General features: G+C 36.9%; 2 protein-coding genes across 2 annotated transcripts; both read right to left on the bottom strand.

Annotated features, from left to right (window-relative positions):
* Nucleotides 1-7072: 7072 nt before the first annotated feature.
* Nucleotides 7073-9102, bottom strand: LOC136856024 (trichohyalin-like). The gene is made up of 2 exons (XM_067133576.1): nt 8323-9102; nt 7073-8248 (listed from the first exon to the last, which is right to left on the bottom strand). Exons 1-2 carry the CDS (start codon nt 9100-9102, stop codon nt 7073-7075), a joined length of 1956 nt encoding a protein of 651 aa, XP_066989677.1.
* A 1175-nt stretch (nt 9103-10277) lies between these two features.
* Nucleotides 10278-12805, bottom strand: LOC136855968 (trichohyalin-like). The gene has a single exon (XM_067133523.1). It carries the CDS (start codon nt 12647-12649, stop codon nt 10391-10393), a length of 2259 nt encoding a protein of 752 aa, XP_066989624.1. The 5' UTR covers nt 12650-12805; the 3' UTR covers nt 10278-10390.
* Nucleotides 12806-13706: the final 901 nt, after the last annotated feature.

Below are 13706 nucleotides of genomic sequence, written 5' to 3' on the forward strand. Positions count from 1 at the left end.
CAGTATATATATATATATATATATATATATATATATATATATATATATATATATATATATATATATATATATATATATATATATATATACATACAAATGTGTGTGTATATACCACAAGCTTTATAAATAGACCAAATGTAATAAATCCATTCGATTCACAGAATCACAATATTAAAATTTTATTTTTGAGGATTTCCTTCCAACTCAGTTAGCAGGAATCTTTTAAGCTTAACAGGACACATTTTATATAAAAAAAAATTAGGGATTAATATTTCTATCTCTCTTTTTGACAGAAACTCATTTTTCCTTGGTGTATTGCAATCCCATTTTGGTTCCACCTGTGTGATTTCCAAGCCCAATTTTTAAGAGGATTTTGTATTGACAAAAAAAGATTTAGTAACTTATAGTACTGATATCTCCATAAGAATTCTATTTCTATATTATTATTTATTATTATTATTATTATTATTATTATTATTATTATTATTATTATTATTATTATTATTATTATTATTATTATTATTGTTCAAAAATGCAATAATTTTGACTTGAGTATTCAACATATATTCAATAATTTTCTATGTATGTTTTCACACGGAAGAGGAATATTTAATTTCCTAATTATTATTATTATTATTATTATTATTATTATTATTATTATTATTATTATTATTATTATTATTATTATTATTATTATTATATTATTATTATTATTATTATTATTATTATTATTCGAAAATACAATAATTTTGACTTGAGTATTCAATATATTCAATAATTTTCGATGTACGTTTTCACACAGAAGAGGAAATTTCAATTGAATAAAACATCAGCTCTTCCCAGAATAGAGAAACATAACAAAAACATAGGGTAATATCACATTAAGAGCACACGAACAACGAAAACTAAATTAATCAACAGCATAAACAAACAAATGTTCAGTGACGTTTCAAAAACAATCATCTAAATGTCAGGGAGCATTAAGGTAACGTTATTCTCTATCCTAAACGCGAGAGTCTCGTGTCTAATTCATATGATGAACTGTTGCATTGCTCACAAGCCTTTAAAAATAATGTTTTTCATTTCCAGCCTATATCCTCTGGAGCTTAGACTCTGTAAAAGTGAGGACAGGCGTGTATTAGGCGGATATTAATGCTTTATTTGGTATTATGAGTGTTCTGTACATTAATAAAAAATATTTAGAAGACTTATTGGCCTGTGTTTTCAAAATGCTAGGTTCAGGTCAAGTCTATCTTGCTTACATATTCATTTTACAAGAATAAGGGAATTCATTCAGTTTAGACGACAAATGTTGCTATGTAAGTCTAAATTATTTCCCTAAATAAATATATTTTTTAGATGAGATATTGGTGTTTTGTACATTTGTAAAATTAATTTGGCATTAAATGAAATGAAATTAAAAATGTTGAATAGCTGTAAATGTATAGTATATATAAATGAAATATATATAAAATATTGAATATATATATATATATATATATATATATATATATATATATATATATTATATATATATATATATATATATATATATTCTAATTTACAAGTAAGAAAAAATCCCACTTGAAATGTTCAAGACACAGAACATTCAATATCATATCCACACAGACTTAAAAGTGTCTTACAATAACAAACAAAAATCCTGCACTGAATTTCCAAACCCAGAACCAGCTAAAAAGAGAACAAAAAATTAACAAAACCAAAGAACGTTTTCTTTGAATCATTAACACAGCAAACGTTTCCCATATTTCACGTTTATGGTAACTCTTCGTTTTTCTCAAATGCTTCTGTAAAAATATTGGATGTTGGTTTTGGGTGTTCCTGCCTTTCCTTTTGCGGTCTTTGTGATACAAAGGAAGGTGGATGAGGTTAGATTTAGGGAGTGGTGGTAATGTTGCTGTTGGAAATATATTTGTCAGTTAGAGTTTGGGTGGCAATAATGATGATAGTAATAATAATAATAATAATAATAATAATAATAACTGATATGATACTATTAGTACAGTTACTGTAACAATAATGACAATAATAATGAAAATAATTGAGATAATACAGTCACTACTGCAACTATTTAATAATAATAATAATAATAATAATAATAATAATAATAATAAATAATAATAATAATAATAATAATAATAATAATGAGAGTGTTCATAGACCACAAACCTCCCTCAACGCTGAACGAACTACTAAAAATTCCCCATTAAAACTGTAAATTAAACTTAGCTAAAAATCTACGGTAATGGTGTGTATGTTTTTACCTTCTCAAGCAAAATCCCCATTCCCCAAAGATGTTACATTCCTATATCTCCCAATCAAAGGAGATTTAAGTAGGTGAAGCAATGAGCTTTTAGACAAAGCATTCCTTTGAAATACTGTTTATATTCAGTGCAAACATCATCTTTGTTATTGGTTATTTCCACTTTATTCTTTATTTCAAACGAGCTTGCTTGTTGGTGCGTGCTACGCGTGCTGGAACCCGGCGATGCTGTCTTCCATACCCTCCTGATCCCTACCTACCCTGCCCCTACCCAGGGCAGACAAGCAGGTTTGCAGGAGGAGGGTGGATGTCCGCTCCCCTACCCAACTGTTGCCCTACCTACCCTTCCATCACCTGGGGCGGAGAAACTGGTTTGCAGGGGTGGGTGGCTGTGTCATGTCTCCCCAACTGTCAACCGGGGGAGGACAAACAAAACCCACTCGGATTTTATTATTATAGATAAATATAGTTTAGTTTTCTCTAACTAGCTTGAATTATACTCCCCATGAATACTATGAAAAGCCAAATTCATGGACTAGCCTAAATTAAAATGGCTTGCAATGTTTGCAATTTCACATCAGTTAAAAGGATGCTGTTCTTGCAGTGGTAATGAAACGTTGAAAGATATAAAATATGAAGATAAACATTTTATTCAGACAGAATGCAAATCATTTTTAAACATACTACACTGTTACTTCACTTTTAATTACATGGTTTTAATTCTTTGGCTACAAAATTATATAAAAATGTATTTCACGTACATGATATTACTAGAATTTATATTTAATTACTTTCCATAACATTTCTACATAATAAAAAGAAAATTCTGAATATGATAAGGGGTTTGCAGAGTTTAATTTCCATAGTGACATTCATTAAAAAAATTTTTAATCACTCTTTTAGATAAATGAGAACCCCAATGCAATATAAGCAATGGCATGATTCTTAGAACAGGTCATAATATTTATGTTTGTACAGCAATAAAAACTGGTTGCTTATTCAAGTTTTATGCTTCATTGCAAAAGGAAATTAAACAGTTCTTTTTAACCAGCATATTTCTTTTTTTATGCTTTTGTTATTGAAAGGATTTAATTTCTTATTAGAGTTGAAATTTGACTAAAATATGACATTATTTTACAACGGAAGTAATCATTTCTCATTTCCTGTTCAAAGTTGTTTGGCAACAAAAAATTTATCCGGAGAAAATACTGGTTTTATCTACTGCTTACAGAGAGAGAGAGAGAGAGAGAGAGAGAGAGAGAGAGAGAGAGAGTGACAGAGAGAGAGAGAGAGAGTTGGTCATTGGAAAGTGAAAGAGGAATAAATATATATATATATATATATATATATATATATATATATATATATATATATATATATATATATATATATATATATATATATATATATATATATATATATATATATATATATATATATATATATATATATATATATATATATATATATATATATATATATATATATATATATATATATATATATATATATATATATATATATATATATATATATATATATATATATATATATATATATGTAATAATAATAAAATGATGCGGCTGTTTCAAGCGCAATATCAACTTGGATTTTCATCTCTGGGAAATAATATTAACTGACTGGACGACTGATTAATTCGAAATACTTCAAACGGAAAATCTTCATCGTCTTTTCGGTATTAGATATGTTCGCTATAATCATTCCGTCTTCATAGAAACAAGAGGAATGTTTCCTCTTTCCCAGATTTCCAGGAATTTGAAAGAATTTATATCCGAGGTTCCTCTCAAGGCGCTCCCCCACGCCTTCCGAGGTTCCTCCGAAGAATTTTCCCCCCCCACACCTTCCGAGGTTCCTCTCAAGGTGTTCCCCCACACCTTCTGAGGTTCCCCTGAATGCGTGGCTGGGATCCCTCCCTAGCTGCCTTTGGTGTGTGTTCGACCTAGCAGTCGTCAGGATAGTCTGTGACTCATTCATTTGCCCTAGGAGTTGTCTCTGCCTCGTCAGTCAAGCCTGACTGACTAACATCATCACTTTTCCCTGCTGCACAAAACACAACATTTAACCTAGCCACTGAGGATGGGCCAGCCAGCCCATCCCCAGTGCCGGTCCCAAGCCCGGATGAATAGGGAGGGTTGGAATATGCCCGTAAAATGTTCACCAAAACCAAAGTGAAATGAGCTGTTTAAAGATTTGATCTGTTCTATAAGAACTCAAAGCTATAAAGACCTCAGCCTTTTCTCAATTCTTAAGATCCTGCAACTACTATCTATGGTAAAGTAATAATAATAATAATAATAATAATAATAATAATAATAATAATAATAATAATAATAATAATAATAATAATAATAATAATAATAATTGCAGGGTCTTATGAAGTGAGAAAATACTGAGGTTCTATTCAGCAGCAAAGTTTCAGGGAATATATAAAATTGAAAATTGTATGTATGTATGTATGTATGTATGTATGTATGTATGTATGTATGTATGTATATATATATATATATGTATACATATATTAGTGTGTGTGTGTATGTGTGTGTGTGTGTACATAAATAAAGGCAATTTCCACGAAGGAAAAGTGAAGCAACTGAATGGTTTCAACTGCCTTTGTTTATGCCAGGATCCTGATTTATTCATTCATCATGCTGCATACGTTCGTGATTCAGTTATACATATGTATGTACATATATATGTATATGTACAATCGTGAAGCTACAAATACAGTTTAACATCAAATTCACGCTACTTCGGGAATATCCCTGATGGGGAATTATCTCTGAAGGGGAATTTATAAATGATAAATGGATCGGTACTGCCGGGTCTCGATCCCTCGACAGAGTTACCTTCCAATGACTCCAGTTGATGGTCTACCCACTTGATGGCTCAGTTGGTAGACCGTCGACTGGAGTTGCTGGAAGGTAATTGTGTCGAGGGATCGGGACCCGGCAGCGCCGATCCATTTACCTCTTATAAATTCCCTTCGGTGATAATTCCCCATCGGGGATATTCCCGAAGTAGCGTGTATTTGATGTTAAATGACATTTGTAGCTTCATGATTGTATATATATATACATATAAACATACGTACATATTGAAACTACTCAGTTGTTTCGCTTTTTCATCGTGAAAATTGCCTTTATTTATGTACACACACACACACACACACACACACACACACACACACACACACATATATATATATATATATATATATATATATATATATATATATATATATATATATATATATATATATATGTATATACATAATAAACAGGACGACGAGAAGACTAGAAACCACTTCTTCTTTTTATTTACACCAACGTTTCGGGAATCCTTTCCCATCTTCAGGGCTATAAACAGAATTAATTTTTACAATAAAAAAGGAAGTTGGTTTTATCGGTCCCCTTAACAGAAAGTCCGTCAAAACCCTTTCCTTTTTTATTTCTTTTTTGGGTATTTTATCTCTTATTTCACTGAATTATGTATATTTTTAATTTACTTTTAGCTTGAAGTTGCTTTGTAGTCTTTTTTTTTTTACTTTTGACTTCACAAATGTTATATTACAGAGCTAGATTTCTTATAATTATTAACTTATTTTAGCATACTTTCTAACATTGTAACAATTAATTCTGTTTATGGCCCTGAAGATGGGAAAGGATTCCCGAAACGTTGGTGTAAATAAAAAAGAAGAAATGATTCCCAGTCTTCTCGCTGTCCTCTCTTACAAGTTTTTTATGTATGTATGTATGTATGTATGTATATATATATATATATATATATATATATATATATATATATATATATATATATATATATATATATATATATATATATATATATATATATATATATATATATATATATATATATATATATATATATTTGAAGTTTTGGTGCTGTATGGACCTCAGTCTTTTCTTACCTCATAAGATCCTGCAACTATTATTATTATTAATATTATTATTATTATTATTATTACTTTACCATAGATAGCAGTTGCAGGATCTCAAGAAGAGGGGAAAAGGCTGTGGTCTTTATAACTTTGAGATCTTATAGAATAGATCAAATCTTTCAACAGCTCATTTCACTTTTGGTTTTGGTGAACATTTTACGGGCGTATTCCAACCCTCCCTATTTATCCGGGCTTGGGACCGGCACTGGGGATGGGCTGGCTGGCCCATCCTCAGTGGCTAGGTTAAATGTTGTGTCTTGTGCAGCAGGGAAAAGTGATGATGTTAGTCAGTCAGGTTTGACTGACGAGGCAGAGACAACTCCTAGGGCAAATGAATGAGTCACAGACTAGCCTGACGACTGCTAGGTCGAACACACACCAAAGGCAGCTAGGGAAGGACCCCGGCCACGCATTCAGGGGAACCTCAGAAGGTGTGGGGGAACACCTTGAGAGGAACCTCGGAAGGTGTGGGGGGGGGGTAATTCTTCGGAGGAACCTCGGAAGGCGTGGGGGAACGCCTTCAGAGGAACCTCGGAAGGATCACCTTGGAGTCCTTCCCACGCTGCCAGAGGTGCATCTTCGACCCTGCAGTCGTCAAGCCAAGCTGTAACTCGTCCACGGTGCCCTTCGGAGTGCCTCAGCCCTGCATCCTTCTGCTGCACTGCCAGCCAAAAGACCTCCTCCATCAGCTATGCTAGTGGCTGGCATCGCGATCACCTCTGCCTGATTCCACTTCTTCGTCTGCAGGGACGTCTCTCGAGGCACCAGACGAATCTTCAGGCAGGCTCTTCACCATCGCCATACAGTTCTTAATCGGAGTTTTCTTCTTCTTGTTCCAGGTCTTCTCCTATCATGTCTATCATCTCCGCCTTCATCGTACCCATGTGGGCGTAAACGTCTTTGATTACCTGACGCTGCTTTCTGATGATGGCGTCTTCTTTGGCGTTCGTCCTGTCTAGGTCCTCGTTCCTCTTCTCTAGGTCCTCGTTCCTCTTCTCTAGGTCCTCGTTCCTCTTCTCTAGGTCCTCGTTCCTCTTCTCTAGGTCCTCGTTCCTCTTCTCTAGGTCTTTGTTCCTCTTCTCCAGGTCCTGAATCCTCCTTTCCAGGTCCTCGTATGCAAGTGTGAAAATTTTCCTTTCACTTTCTAATTTCCTCTTTTCCTCCTCAGTGTCTTCAATTCTTTGCAGGAGGGCAACTTCGTTGTTGTCCTTTTGGGCGATTTCCTGAAGGAGGTCCTGGTTCCTCACACTGGCCTCCTCCAACTTCCCTCTGAGCAGATCATGGGCATCTCGCAACTCGTTCTCTCTTTGCTCGCTCTCCTCTGCCACTGATTTCTTCTCGTTTTCCAAGCTCTCTATATGCCCTCTGTGATGTGCATTTTCCTTTTCCTTCTGACATAATTCATCTTCCAGTTCACCAGTCCTCTTCTGGAAAGAAGCTTCGGTGTCGTCCATTTCCTGGGCGAGGTCACGATTCACCTGCTTGGCCTTCTCCAATTCCTCTCTGAGTGCTTCTTTCAGGCTCTGCTCTTTCTTCATTTCTCCTCTGAGCCTCTCTTTCTCTTCTGACAATTCCTTCTTGATTTCCTCCTGTCCCTGCAGACTTCTGAGGAGGTCTTCTTTCTCATGACGAAAGGCTGCCAGCTGGTTTTCTTGTTCTGTCAAGCGTTTCTGTAGAGAGGAGCGTTCGTTTTCCAGCCCATTCTCTCTCTTCTTCATCTCCTGCATGTCAAGTCGGCCTTTATTCAATTCTAATCCTTGTTTTGTTACAAGGCCATTCAATTCATCAATTTCATTCTGGCGTTTCACAATTGACGCCTCATTTTCCTCATTGGCATGCTTCAGCTTTTCGTTTGCAGACTCTAACTCTTCGACGTAAGTGTGGGCCTTTTCCAGTTTCCTCTGGAATTCCTCATCACGTTCCTCGAGAGCTTGATTGTAGGTTTTTTCCTTGGTAGATAATTCCTCTTCCAAATGAGCGATAACCTTTCGAGAGCAGCTTCCCTGAGGAAACTTTCCTTGAAGGCTCTCTCATTCATCTCTCTGAGCACTGCATTTGCCATATGGATCAGAGAAAATGGTTCAAACATCTCCTCTTGGAACTCTATCAGATCCTCAATTTCTCTTTCCAGCTGATCTCTCTCTTCGGTCATCTGGAACAGCCTTTCCGACAGTTCCCTTATGAATTCCTCTCGTTCCTGCAGAATTGTGAGAAGGTCTTCTTTCTCACGACCAACCGCTGCCAGGTCGTTTCTCAGGCGTTCTCTTTCCAAATCTTTTGACGTGAGGAGGTCATTCAGGTCGTCGAGTTCTCGCCGTTGTCGTGAAATCAGAGCTTGATTTTTCTCGTTGATCTTCTTCAAAGCTTTGTTCTTTTCTTCAGTCATCTGAATCCGATTATTTGCTTCTTCTTCCAAGTCCATTACCTCTTCTACATGTCTGAGTTTGTCGTCGTTTAAAGCCTTTTCCAGTTTGGTAACCCTCTGTTGGAGGGCTGCTTCAACCTTTGCCTTGTTGTCGATGTCGTCTAAGAGGTCTCTATTCTTTTGCCGTGCTTCTTCCGCGGTCTTTTTCCAGTCGTCACAAATGTCCCGCAAGTTGTCCATGTGGCGAAGAAGGGTCAGGTTGTCCTTTTCTGCATGTCTGCGGGCCTTTTCCTCCTGGCGGAATTTATAATAGAAACTTCCTCCAAGTGCGACCAAGAGTCCAGCGAACCAATTCCACTTAAGGACACTCGCTACAGATCTTGGTTGGAGGACACTAGTTATAATAGAAAAATCCACGGGTCCAACTTGAGGGATCCGGGCCAAAACACTATTAACAAAGCGAACACATTTCATATTGCAACTATTCATGATGAATACTACCATTCTGAGTGGTTCGCCTTAGGGTTAGAATCTGAAAAAGCCAGGTGGAATCTCCTGAAGAACCTGAAGAAGGCGCGGATGAGTCTCCTTCCGTCTTCGCACTTCGTAGCTCCCTGAGGCTTCAGTGGAACCTCGTAACGTCTTCGATCTCTCTCTCTCTCTCTCTCTCAACACACACACACACACACACACACACACGCGTTATGAAGTCCCTCAGCTCAGCTTGAAGAGAAGTTTTCCTTCGAAATAAATGTTTCCAAATTACTGGAAATCGAGGAAAGAGGAATGATTGTAGCGAACATGTCTAATACCGAAAAGACGATGTAGGTTTTTCGTTTGAAGTATTTCGAATCCAAGTTGATGTTTCGCTTGAAAGCCGCATTATTTGCATTATTTGGTTATATATATACATACATATATATATATATATATATATATATATATATATATATATATATATATATATATATATATATATATATATATATACCTTGAAGTTTTGGTGCTGTATGGACCTCAGTCTTTTCTTACCTCATAAGATCCTGCAACTATTATTATTATTAATATTATTATTATTATTATTATTATTATTATTATTATTACTTTACCATAGATAGCAGTTGCAGGATCTCAAGAAGAGGGAAAAGGCTGTGGTCTTTATAACTTTGAGATCTTATAGAATAGATCAAATCTTTCAACAGCTCATTTCACTTCTGTGGTTTTGGTGAACATTTTACGGGCGTATTCCAACCCTCCCTATTTATCCGGGCTTGGGACCGGCACTGGGGATGGGCTGGCTGGCCCATCCTCAGTGGCTAGGTTAAATGTTGTGTTTTGTGCAGCAGGGAAAAGTGATGATGTTAGTCAGTCAGGCTTGACTGACGAGGCAGAGACAACTCCTAGGGCAAATGAATGAGTCACAGACTAGCCTGACGACTGCTAGGTCGAACACACACCAAAGGCAGCTAAGGAAGGACCCCGGCCACGCATTCAGGGAACCTCAGAAGGTGTGGGGAACACCTTGAGAGGAACCTCGGAAGGTGTGGGGTAATTCTTCGGAGGAACCTCGAAGGCGTGGGGAACGCCTTCAGAGGAACCTCGGAAGGATCACCTTGGAGTCCTTCCCACGCTGCCAGAGGTGCATCTTCGACCCTGCAGTCGTCAAGCCAAGCTGTAACTCGTCCACGGTGCCCTTCGGAGTGCCTCAGCCCTGCATCCTTCTGCTGCACTGCCAGCCAAAAGACCTCCTCCATCAGCTATGCTAGTGGCTGGCATCGGGATCATCTCTTCCTGATTCCACTTCTTCGTCTGCAGGGACGTCTCTCGAGGCACCAGACGAATCTTCAGGCAGGCTCTTCACCATCGCCATACAGTTCTTAATCGGTTTTCTTCTTCTTGTTCCAGGTCTTCTCCTATCATGTCTATCATCTCCGCCTTCATCATTGCCCATGTGGGCGTAAACGTCTTTGATTACCTGACGCTGCTTTCTGATGATGGCGTCTTCTTTGGCGTTCGTCCTGTCTAGGTCCTCGTTCCTCTTCTCTAGGTCCTCATTCCTCTTCTCTAGGTCCTCGTTCCTCTTCTCTAGGTCCTCATTCCTCTTCCCTAGGTCCTCATTCCTCTTCTCTAGGTCTTTGTTCCTCCTCTCCAGGTCCTGAATCCTCCTTTCCAGGTCCTCGTATGCAAGTGTGAAAATTTTCCTTTCACTTTCTAGTTTCCTCTTTTCCTCCTCAGTGTCTTCAATTCTCTGCAGGAGGGCAACTTCGTTGTTGTCCTTTTGGGCGATTTCCTGAAGGAGGTCCTGGTTCCTCACACTGGCCTCCTCCAACTTCCCTCTGAGCAGATCATGGGCATCTCGCAACTCGTTCTCTCTTTGCTCGCTCTCCTCTGCCACTGATTTCTTCTCGTTTTCCAAGCTCTCTATATGCCTTCTGTGTTGTGCATTTTCCTTTTCCTTCTGACGTAATTCATCTTCCAGTTCACCAGTCCTCTTCTGGAAAGAAGCTTCGGCGTCGTCCATTTCCTCGGCGAGGTCACGATTCACCTGCTTGGCCTTCTCCAATTCCTCTCTGAGTGCTTCTTTCAGGCTCTGCTCTTTCTTCATTTCTCCTCTGAGCCTCTCTTTCTCTTCTGACAATTCCTTCTTGATTTCCTCCTGTCCCTGCAGACTTCTGAGGAGGTCTTCTTTCTCATGACCAAAGGCTGCCAGCTGGTTTTCTAATTCCTCGTTGCGAGCTTCCAATTCATTTACTCGCTCGTTTCCCTTCCAGCTCTCTTCCTTCAGTATTTTCGCCTCGGCCTCTTGTTCTGTCAAGCGTTTCTGTAGAGAGGAGCGTTCGTTTTCCAGCCCATTCTCTCTCTTCTTCATCTCCTGCATGTCAAGTCGGCCTTTATTCAATTCTAATCCTTGTTTTGTTACAAGGCCATTCAATTCATCAATTTCATTCTGGCGTTTCACAATTGACGCCTCATTTTCCTCATTGGCATGCTTCAGCTTTTCGTTTGCAGACTCTAACTCTTCGACGTAAGTGTGGGCCTTTTCCAGTTTCCTCTGGAATTCCTCATCACGTTCCTCGAGAGCTTGATTGTAGGTTTTTTCCTTGGTAGATAATTCCTCTTCCAAATGAGCGATAACCTTTCGGAGAGCAGCTTCCCTGAGGAAACTTTCCTTGAAGGCTCTCTCATTCATCTCTCTGAGCACTGCATTTGCCATATGGATCAGAGAAAATGGTTCAAACATCTCCTCTTGGAACTCTATCAGATCCTCAATTTCTCTTTCCAGCTGATCTCTCTCTTCGGTCATCTGGAACAGCCTTTCCGACAGTTCCCTTATGAATTCCTCTCGTTCCTGCAGAATTGTGAGAAGGTCTTCTTTCTCACGACCAACCGCTGCCAGGTCGTTTCTCAGGCGTTCTCTTTCCAAATCTTTTGACGTGAGGAGGCCATTCAGGTCGTCGAGTTCTCGCCGTTGTCGTGAAATCAGAGCTTGATTTTTCTCGATGATCTTCTTCAAAGCTTTGTTCTTTTCTTCAGTCATCTGAATCCGATTATTTGCTTCTTCTTCCAAGTCCATTACCTCTTCTACATGTCTGAGTTTTTCGTCGTTTAAAGCCTTTTCCAGTTTGGTAACCCTCTGTTGGAGGGCAGCTTCAACCTTTGCCTTGTTGTCGATGTCGTCTAAGAGGTCTCTATTCTTTTGCCGTGCTTCTTCCGCGGTCTTTTTCCAGTCGTCACAAATGTCCCGCAAGTTGTCCATGTGGCGAAGAAGGGTCAGGTTGTCCTTTTCTGCATGTCTGCGGGCCTTTTCCTCCTGGCGGAATTTATAATAGAAACTTCCTCCAAGTGCGACCAAGAGTCCAGCGAACCAATTCCACTTAAGGACACTCGCTACAGATCTTGGTTGGAGGACACTAGTTATAATAGAAAAATCCACGGGTCCAACTTGAGGGATCCGGGCCAAAACACTATTAACAAATCGAACACATTTCATATTGCAACTATTCATGATGAATACTACCATTCTGAGTGGTTCGCCTTAGGGTTAGAATCTGAAAAAGCCAGGTGGAATCTCCTGAATAACCTGAAGAAGGCGCGGATGAGTCTCTTTCCGTCTTCGCACTTCGTGGCTCCCTGAGGCTTCAGTGGAGCCTCGTAACGTCTTCGATCTCTCTCTCTCTCTCTCAACACACACACACACACACACACGCGCGTTATGAAGTCCCTCAGCTCAACTCGAAGAGAAATTTTCTTTCGAAATAAATTCTTTCAAATGACTGGAAATCTGGGAAAGAGGAAACATTCCTCTTGTCTCTATGAAGATGGAATGATTGTCGCGAACATGTCTAATACCGAAAAGACGATGTAGGTTTTTCGTTTGAAGTATTTCGAATTAATCAATCGTTCAGTCAGTTAATATTATTTCCCGGAGATGAAAATCCAAGTTGATGTTTCGCTTGAAAGCGCCGCATTATTTGGTTATATATATATTCATACATACATACATATATATATATATATATATATATATATATATATATATATATATATATATATATATATATATATATATATATATATATATATATATATACATATATATATATATATATATATATATATATATATATATATATATATATATATATATATATATATATACATATATATATATATATATATATATATATATATATATATATATATATATATATATATATATATATATATATATATATATATATATATATATATATATATATATATATATATATATATATATATATATATACATATATATATACATACATACATACATATACACATACATACATATGTGTATATGCATATATAAATACTATATATATATATATATGTATATGTATATATATATATATATATATATATATATATATATATATATATATATATATATATATATATATATATATATATATATATATACATACATACATATACACATACATGCATATATATGCATATATAAATACTATATATATATATATGTATATATATATATATATATATATATATATATATATATATATATATATATATAT

The sequence above is a fragment of the Macrobrachium rosenbergii genome, chromosome 34 (assembly GCF_040412425.1).
Source record: "Macrobrachium rosenbergii isolate ZJJX-2024 chromosome 34, ASM4041242v1, whole genome shotgun sequence".
Classification (NCBI taxonomy): Eukaryota; Metazoa; Arthropoda; class Malacostraca; order Decapoda; family Palaemonidae; genus Macrobrachium; species Macrobrachium rosenbergii.

Coding starts and splice junctions, on each gene's coding strand:
- LOC136856024 (XM_067133576.1), bottom strand. CDS start 9,102: ATGAAATGTGTTCGCTTTGTTAATAGTGTTTTGGCCCGGATCCCTCAA. Junction 8,249..8,322: donor CATTTTCTCTGATCCATATG/GCAAATGCAGTG, acceptor TGCTCTCGAAAG/GTTATCGCTCATTTGGAAGA.
- LOC136855968 (XM_067133523.1), bottom strand. CDS start 12,649: ATGGTAGTATTCATCATGAATAGTTGCAATATGAAATGTGTTCGATTT.